The sequence below is a fragment of the Echiichthys vipera genome (genome assembly GCF_963691815.1).
Source record: "Echiichthys vipera genome assembly, chromosome: 18".
Taxonomy (NCBI): domain Eukaryota; kingdom Metazoa; phylum Chordata; class Actinopteri; order Perciformes; family Trachinidae; genus Echiichthys; species Echiichthys vipera.
Window position 1 is genome coordinate 17,064,027 of NC_139843.1, and position 9,678 is coordinate 17,073,704.

Here is a 9,678-nt window from a genome sequence, read left to right on the forward strand (position 1 = left end):
CGCTGTGGGTTCGGAAGCCTCGCGGGGGGCGTTGCCGCTCGCTGTCCTCTGTACCGGTCAGCATTTATGAACTACTCATGAGCACTGCCCAGTCTTTCTACTGAACTACATCACAACACCACCACTGACTTCACTAGGAGAACTATTTTGTCCTTAGGAACCACACCGGTTTTTTGTTGCATAACGAGGCCATCAGTCACTCGCACACATAAGGTTTTGTAGTGAAACCAAAGCAATCCTCAGAGCTCAGCTAGAGGATGCCTAAACTTGACCCCAGAATGTCCCTGTTATTAAATGTACATGGCAGAATGTTAAAACTTCTGTTCTGTTCATATGTTTTGGTATTTATGTAGTGCCGTGCAAGATGGATTTCATCAAACTAAACAAAAACAACAAAATATACTTTTTACCAGGCAGCTGTACTTGTTGACACAAGTGTTTCACATTTTTGTGCAATCAAACACTTTATTATATTTTACCAGTAGTGGAGGTAGTATTCAGGTAGTTGACTTAGTTAAAGTAGCAATACTACAGTTTAAAAAACAAATAAATAAAATAAAATTAAAAATAATAATAAATCCAAGAGGGGGCTAGACGGTGGTGTACTGGTTAGCACTGAAGGTTACAGGTTCGCATCCCGGTCTGGGCCTTTCTGTGTGGAGTCTGCATGTTCTCCCCGTGTCTGCGTGGGTTTTCTCCGGGTACTCCGGTTTCCTCCCACAATCCAAAGACATGCCTGTGTTCGGTTCATTGATGACTCTAAAATTGCACTTAGGTGTGAATGGTTGTCTGTCTCTGTTCGTCTCTATGTGCCCTGTGATAGACTGGTGTACCCCGCCTCACGCCCGATGTCAGCTGGGATCGGCTCCAGCCCCCCCGCGACCCCGACCCCGGGATAAGCGGTTGAAGATGAATGAATGAATGAATAAATCCAAGAGTATTATCATCAAAATATACTTAAAGTACACATTGTCAATTTCCAAATCATTTACATTAAACCTGTTTTTGATCAGTGGTCACATACAATTGTTAGTACTATGCAGTGAAATTTCACTTCTGCTTTTAACCCATCCTAAGGAGAAGCTGAAAAGCACCCAGGGATGCAATTTTTCAAGTAATTTATTGCTGGATTATAATGGTTGATTATGTTATTGATCATTTTGGTTAATGCGTTTGTCCTTTTGTTATGTCTGGATGTCTATCTCTCCCTCTCTACTATACTTAGGTCTCTTTTGCAAAAGAGATGTTGATCTCGAAAAGATTTCCTGTTTAAATAAAGGTTAAACTGTATATGAATACTTTAGTGTGCTGTACCCCTAAAACAAACTAAAGTTTAGGGTTATAAAAACTGATGTTCTAGAAAGTTTTATTTTGAAACAATGGTTACACAAAATCATTATAAAACATGTAAATACGTTTTTGCAGATATTTAAAAACCTAAAATGTGCCATTTTTAGAGCAGTTTGCAAAATACAATAAAAAACACTATTATTTCAGATCATTTTGTCAATTAATATCATACACATTTCACTTTGATGGCAAAGACTCATACTGTACAAATGTCAGGCGTAAATTCAGTCTGCATCATTCTACATTAAGGCAACTGTCATCCAGCTTTAGCATGCAAAACCGATCTTGATACCAGGAATAATATACTTATATACATAAGCCAGATGCTTCAGAAGAAGAAGTTGTACCTCATCAATCCCTCCAGGGGAATTCTTTTTTTGTAGTGCCTATGACGTCTGTTTGGTCTTTTGCACAGGAGCAGGGACATCAGCGATATTATGCAGAAATTCATAGAGCAACCTAGCGTTGTTAGCATTCCCTAGTAGTTCTGATAACTTGTCCTGGCTGAGTTTTGCTAAATCTGCCAGACTGTCAGCATTTTTTATAAGAATCCGGTAGTTTTTTGTATTGACCCCAGGCATTTTCAACAGGAAGTCATAAGGTCCGGGGTTGTACAGCTCTGCCGACTCAGCCACCATGTCTGACTCGGCTGTGACTGCCTGAGCTGCTGCGGCATCGGGTTCAGAGCGACCTTGCTTCAGTTCCAAGAAGAGCTCCGCTGTGGCGTGTGGGGAGGGGCACCAGAGTATACGAAGCCGGGGGAAATGCAAGGTGAGTAAGGTGAGTTTGGAAGAAATATCATTGGACGATATCTCATGACGGAAATCTGATCGGGCCATTAAGGAAAACGGTTTTGCTGGGTCAAACTCAATGAGAAGCACTGGTTTTCTGTAGTAGCGGGTCATGGAGAGACACTGGGTGTAGAGGCGGCCGCTCTGCAGCGAGCCAATTAGATCACTGACGCTCTTGCGCTCGACGCATGTGTCCGGGGTCAGGATGTAGTCCCCTACTTCTAGGGTGACAGGATCGATGTCCAGCCCGCGGCGATGAAGCAAGGAGGGCAGTTCACTGCGGAACTCCCGCATGTCCACAATAACTCGTGAGGGCTCTTTGGGCTGCTCCTGGCCTCCTGGTTATTGGACAGGAGAGGGAAACACAAAATAATGAGACACTCATTCAAGAAAACTTAGGACATTTCAGAGGGAAGACGAAGGGAACTGTCCAGAAAATTCAAAGAGCTTCAAAAGATGACTAGACATGCCTGCTTTGCGGGTGTTGGTGGTGGCATTGGCAGGCTCTAAATTTCTAGCAAGGTCCAGGTTGGTGTCTTCTCGCCCTTCCCTCTCCTCAGGGATGACCATAGTAGCCTTTTCCCTGCAGAGAAACACACATACAAGCCCCAATGAGAAGCCGACATTTCAATTAAGCACACATCAACAGATACCAGAGATGGGAATTCATCTCCATGCCATGTATTTGTTCTGCTCAGTCACTGAAGCAGGTGAATATACTTATTGGCGGTGCTGATTGCAGTCAACTGGTTCAGTGACTGAGCAGAACCAATACATGGCATGGACATGACTTGTTGAAGCCCCAATGCCCATCTCTGAGAGATACTCCCACGGTGCTTGAGGAGAAAGAAATGGTTCTGACCTGATCAGGTGCTCAAAGGCCTTTTTTTCCTTAGACAGCGCCGTCAGGTACTTCTGTTCTTCTGTCGAGCCCCCATAGATGAGGAAATACACCCTCAGCGCTTTCCCCGGCCGGCTAGCTTTGTAAATCTCCAGCTGGCGGACAAAACTGAGTTCAGCGTCGTACAGCACCACAAAACTGGGCTCCATCTCATGCAGCACCCGCGTCAAGCTGTGGGGGTCAGTGAGGCCTTTCAGTGGGTGAATGACGGTCAGTGGCTCTTTTAGGACGCCATAGTAGGCATCTGATGACACATTAAGCAATTGTCCTTCGTCCCCTCCATCCTCCTCCATCAGGTCATCCTCATCTCCACTGCTGCCCATTACCGCTGCTTCATCAGTGCCCTCTTTCCCCACCATCTGGGTCAGGGTCAGGGATGGCCTTTTTTTACACTTTGTGGACTTTTTTTTCTGTGCTGGCTCCTTTCCCTTGGTTCCTTTTTTGGACCAGCCGTGGCCCTTTTTGTGCGAGTCAAGTTCAAAGGCAGCCGCTGCAGCAGAGTCGCGTTTACCGATTGTGCGGACATACAGGCGGTTGAGCATCCAGTCAGAGCCGTGCCTTATGTACTGCTGCAGCTGGGCACACGTCCTGTCATCACTGGCACAGATCAGTACACGACCTGAGGGCGACATTTTAGACGGTTAAGACAGATACACACGTGCACACACCAGGGTTAGGCAAATATGAATATCTTTCTGTTAACCAACAGTGACTCAACATAATCATATAAAAGGTGGATAGATAAGATTTATAAGATTAATAACATTAATAACGTGCTCGCATTCCTTTTTGGTGTTTTGCGTTCTATAGGGGAACAAGTTCCAGGCTCTGGAGTTGTGTATGCTGGCTCACTAGCATGGTTTACTGCGATGGTTCCCAACCTTTTTTGTGAGGCATACCCCCTCGGCCCCTGCCTGAAAAACTCAAGCAGGGTTCCCACGCTTTTCTAGGGATCATTTTCCAGGATTTCTTAGGACATTTTCAGTGAAGACAGCCATACACCAATATGTTCCTCACTGTGGAAGTCTGATTTAAATTACACCCAGTCTATAACTTATCCATAAAATAATGTCTTACATGCTTAGAAATGAGTGATCATAGAATAATCATAAATACTACCACATTTACCATCCTGCAGCAGTGACTACAATTTACATTTTAAGGATAATGTAACTCAAATTTCTCAGACTTTCGGCTACTTAAGTTGTAATGTGACCCAACCTGGAAGCATTACAACAATATCATGTGGTGTTCAGGTGTAACAGCTGAAACAATATTTGTATATATTATTTTATTCAAATTGTGATCTCTATTTATTGAGCTACTCAACAATCTTTCCATGTATCCCCCAATCAACTGCAAAAGTGTACTCCCAACAAGTACTCAGCTAGAATCACTGGCTTATTGGCTCACTTAAATGGAATGCAGCCATTGTTAATGTTATCAGTTAAACCTTTTCTTCTATGGCAAGAAAAGAAGCCTAATGGGAAAAAAAACTATTCCATAGGTATTCTTTGTCAAATTTCAAATTCAGGGGGAACTAGTTTGCCTTCACCACGTACACTGCAAGTACAGTATGCGTGTGTTACAGGCATATGATGAAGTCTACAAGGAGGAGGATGTCTTTGTGAAATGTCAGCTGTCGGGCTGGTCTTTGGTCTCTCTGCTAATTCTAAACTTAAAACTGATTTCAATTTGAAGATGTCATCGACTATGCTTTAGTACATTGTAGGAGAAAGTGCATCTCTGTCTCAACCTCACCTGTCGAACAGTGACCACATGTTCTGTTTTCTATTAGTTGCCATGTTTATTTGTGTCTTCCTGTTTCTATTGCCAATATGTGGTCACTGGGCCTGTACTTGTACTTGACACTAGAGAGAGATTCTGATCATTCATAATCTCTTTGAAGGGCAAGATAACATTCCAATCTACTTTGGCTTTCAATTGTTTCTTCCCAATGGTTCAGATAGGTTTCTTTACATTGTGATATCATTTGCTTTGGTTTTGACTGGTGTTTGGAGAGCAGTGTTGATGTGAGGCTGGTCAGACTGTCGGAGTGGAGGGTGTCTCTGGGGCTGGTTTTCAGGTGGTTAAAAAAGTTGAGTGTTTTCTTCTAAATATTAATTATCAGTGGGTATCTGCCCAATTGTTTCTGTGTACGTGTAAAATATATCTGCAGAAATCTGTGTGCTAAGTTTCTGTTGGATGTTTGTCCCAACAGGTATAGCTCTGATGACTGAGTGGACCCCATACTTCACTACCGCAATGGTCTGGGTGACACTTTCAAATATTTCAAGCCAGATTTTTATTGGAATTTGGAAACCCTTGTAGCACGTTTAGAGAACTGAGCTCTAACCTGGTTCATGTTGAGAGCTCTTGTTCTCCTTCTCAATCTCCTGCAGTACCTCAGTCAGTGCCTCCCACTTTGGGCTCTTCTCCAGCACCAGTTCCCGCTTCACCTCTGAAACACACACAGACACTGAGCCTTTAGTAATTCCAAAACCAGTACACGTACAAGCAGGCAACGTTGTCAGGAATCTCTACATCGGCCAGTTACCTGAGGCAGAGGATGACTTCTGTTTCTCTGCCTCTGCTCCCACTTTGAGTTTCTTCTTGCTCTCAGGGATGCGGTACACTCTACCCCTGGCATTCATAAACATGGAGGTACTGGAGTCGAGGAACAACCACCCTGATGGTTACGCGACAGCAGGCGCATGCAATCAAACATAGAAAAGGGTGATTAATCACAAAGATTCAAAGCAATTTTTTACCCCTACAGTACTTCCAAGTAAGTTCTGGTTTACCCGAATTGGATCCAAACATCTTTTGGTTGGAGCGCAGTGACTCAAGCAGATTTAGGAAGGTGACACAGTCATACTGGGTGAGGTAGAGAAGGAGAACCCTCAGCACTTTCAGGTCCTGGACCAGGCCCTTGGTCTTTGCTCCAAGCTGGTGCCACAAGGGGTCCAGGTAGTGACGGATTGCCTGTATGGGAGTATGAAAATCTTTAAAATGTACGCACATACAGATCATCAAAAGTCTACAACAACAACAACAAGAACAACAACAAGAACAACAACAAAAGGTGTGTTGTGTTATAAGTTTTTATTTTCCTACTCAGATTTATAATTCCTAGTATGCTGGGGTTATCCTGCTATTTGTAACCATTGCAAAAATCATGCAAGTTAATCTGGCATATCAGTATATGACTTAAAATTACCGGTAATACTTGTTCACCAGTCATTTTGTGTCTGTTAAGGGGATTTCTTCAGTGGAAGTTATCAATAATTTCTGGGTGCAGATTTAGGAGGCTCATCTTACTATTTAGCAGTGACACCGATTCAGAGAAAAATATCTGCCATAGGAATGACACGTGGCACTTTTTTTTAAGGTTCTGTGCTTGTTGTTTTGGTTCTTGTTCACATAACATAAGGCCTTCTAAAAATAACAGAATCAGATTATTTTATATATCACATCAGATTCCATGCCAAAGCAGCTTCGTCATTAACACAACGACAGACCTTTTCGAAGGCGTTGCCTAGCGTGTTCTCCACGGAGAGGTCCTCGGCCTCCAGGGAGGGGTTGTAGCGTTTCAGCTCCTTCAGGCAGGCGCTCATGATGTCCAGGATGGAGCTCTGGATGGCCCTCATAGCTGGCGTCAATGACACATGGAGCTCCACCACCTCTGGCTTGTGCCTGTCCAGAGCTGTGTTTACTGATGCTTGAAACCTGTTGAATGAAGCGCGTAAAATGAGCAAAGGTAAAGAAAGATGATGAAAGTTTGCAGTCCATATCAAATTAGACATGCTTTCCATGTCTAAATGTCTGCAGTGAAAAAGGTCTATTGTGTTGGATCATACCTGGGCCACAGGTAGAGCTTCTTGACGAAGAGGTTCCTCATTACACGCTCCACCTGGCAGAAGCCCGAGGAGAAGGACGTGGCCTTGTCAGTGAAGGCTTTAATGAAGCCTGTCTTGTTCTTCTGCCGGAACAGACGAAGGATGAAGGCCTCCTGACACGACTCAATGATTTTATGCGCACGATACACCAGGATGCCTGAGGGGGGAGTGCGGAAAGATGTGTGTCTGTGCATGTTAGTCTAGGTTTTGGTTTTGAGAACAGACTGAGCCAACTTATGAATACTACATCACTTCAAAAAGTTTTTGATAAAAGTAACGCTATTTTTTGTGGGGGGTTTCGTGTGGATATATTGTTGATTAAAGGTACATTTATTTTTATACTTAACATTAAATGTTTGTTTTACAGTGTATTTAACCCAATCTGTTATTTTTTACATAGAATTTAAAGGTGTATTTACATTACAACCAAAGAGTTTGATTTTTGTGTGTTTTGCAACCGACTATAATGAAAGATATCAGCCAATTTATTCTGTAAGCAATAAAAAAAAACTTTGTCTGCATTGTCTCTCTTGTTAGTCCCCATATTAAAAGACCTGTCAATCAAATTGTGAGTGACAGCTCATTTTAAATTTTGGCGGACATGGCCTTTGGTTTTTATAGATTAGTATTGTTACATTATAATTCAAATGGACATCACTGTCAGCACTGAAATGTCCCTAACCCCGTTGTAGCCAACTAATTATATGTTAAAAGTTTTGTTATATTACTTTTGAAGTATTAGTAAACACAGGTGTAAACATATTAGTGATAACTGACATGATATTATAGTCATACAAACAAACATTTAAGCCATGATCAGGCAGTCATCCGACCTGATATGAGATGAGCAGGGATGCGGTCAGTGAGGAAGTCGACGACCAGGATTCTGCTGGTAACGAAGAGCACCCCTCCCTCAGTGTAAACATTATAGCGCTCGGTGCTCTGCACCTCGCTGGTCACCGTCCTGGGCAGGTGGGTCACACCCTCTGTTTGCAACTGCTCTGTGAAATACTCCTGAGAAGGGATGACAAGAAAAAAAGTATTATGTTAAATCTACTCTAAAGCTCTGTAAAGTGCCTTTACACACTGGATGCAGCAAGGCGTATCTGTAAAACTAATAATGTAATTTTGATACCCCAGGAGTCGTGCCAGACTGGACATGGCAAGGCAAACATAATTTAATGTATTGAGAGCTGTATGACAGTACTTTTAATATTGTCAAATAGGCTACACGATGCTATATAGACCATGACTTCGTGAGCCATAATCAATGGCCATAGACCTGTAATATTACGTCTAGACCCCCAACAAGACTGTCTTTCATGAGCTAAAGCTATACTGATTATTAGTAACATATGATAATTCATGACTTAAGGTATCCATGGGTAATAACAATGTCATGCTAGCGCGAAAGGAGTTAAATCAGGACAAAATTAGACTAAATGTTGGCGAGGGAAAAACAGCCATTCTCGGGAGCGTGTCTATGTTTCCTTAGCCCTATGCTCCCTTAGCGCTATGTTCCCTCTGCACTATGTTCCCTCAGCGCTATGTTCCCCCAGCCTTATGTTCCCTCAGTGCTATGTTTTCTCAGTGCTACGTTTCCTTAGCCCTATGTTCCCTCAGCGCTATGTTCCCCCAGCCTTATGTTCCCTCAGTGCTATGTTTTCTCAGTGCTACGTTTCCTCAGCGCTATGTTCCCTCAGCGCTATGTTTCCTCTGCCTTATGTTCCCTCAGCACTTTGTTTCCTCAGTGCTACATTCCCTCAGCGCTATGTTTCCTCCGCCTTATGTTCCCTCAGCGCTATGTTCCCTCAGCACTATTTTCCCTCAGTGCTACATTCCCTCAGCGCTATGTTTCCTCCGCCTTATGTTCCCTCAGCGCTATGTTCCCTCAGTGCTATGTTACCTCTGCCTTATGTTCCCTCAGCGCTATGTTCCCTCAGCGCTATGTTTCCTCTGCCTTATGTTCCCTCAGCACTATGTTTCCTCTGCCTTATGTTCCCTCAGCACTATGTTCCCTCAGCACTATGTTCCCTCAGTGTTGTTACCTCTGCCTTATGTTCCCTCAGCATTATGTTCCCTCTGCCTTATGGTCCCTCAGCGCTATGTTACCTCTGCCTTATGTTCCCTCAGTGCTATGTTCCCTCAGCGCTATGTTCCCTCAGCGCTATGTTCCCTCAGTGCTATGTTCCCTCAGATTAGATTAATGATAAAACCTGCTTTTCACATGTTTCCACAAATGAAAAAAAGAAAAAAACGTAAGGAAGTAAGAAATGTGGGTCGAGGGAACATAATTGTGGGGAAATGTAATAGAAATAGAAGAAGAAGAATTACTTTATTTATCCCACACAGGGATTTTTTTCACTCTTATTATTATACATGTTACACACACAGGCCCGAAATACACACAATTAGAGCGAGGGGGCTGCCAGTGACCAGCGCCCCGGGCAGTTGGGGGTTCGGTGCCTTGCTCAACAGCACCTCGGCAGTGCCCAGGAGATGAACTGGCACCTCATCAGCCACCAGTCCACGCTCCATACATGGTCCACACAAGGACTTGAATCAGCGACCCTACGGTTCCCAGTCAAGTCAACTATGGACTGAGCTACTGCCGCCCCAAGAGATGAGGGAACATAGGGCTGAACCCATATTCAGAGGGGTCACTTTCACTTCAAGATATCTGAATAAAAGGGTCTCTACGGGTAGCCACGGGTCTACTCCTAAATAGTCTTGGAGT

The 9,678-nt window shown here is 43.5% G+C and overlaps 1 protein-coding gene across 1 annotated transcript in view; it reads right to left on the bottom strand.

Moving 5' to 3' along the window:
- Window positions 1–1,736: 1,736 nt before the first annotated feature.
- ercc4 (excision repair cross-complementation group 4) overlaps window positions 1,737–9,678 on the bottom strand; it is a gene marked incomplete at both ends in the record, with an annotated part of 8,306 nt that continues 364 nt past the window's right edge. The window contains 9 exons of the mRNA XM_083932309.1: window positions 1,737–2,479; window positions 2,612–2,724; window positions 3,004–3,661; window positions 5,399–5,503; window positions 5,600–5,731; window positions 5,847–6,027; window positions 6,564–6,771; window positions 6,903–7,098; window positions 7,775–7,955. Coding sequence (XP_083788435.1) covers window positions 1,737–2,479; window positions 2,612–2,724; window positions 3,004–3,661; window positions 5,399–5,503; window positions 5,600–5,731; window positions 5,847–6,027; window positions 6,564–6,771; window positions 6,903–7,098; window positions 7,775–7,955 — 2,517 coding nt within the window. The remainder of the gene's footprint in view (window positions 2,480–2,611; window positions 2,725–3,003; window positions 3,662–5,398; window positions 5,504–5,599; window positions 5,732–5,846; window positions 6,028–6,563; window positions 6,772–6,902; window positions 7,099–7,774; window positions 7,956–9,678) is intronic.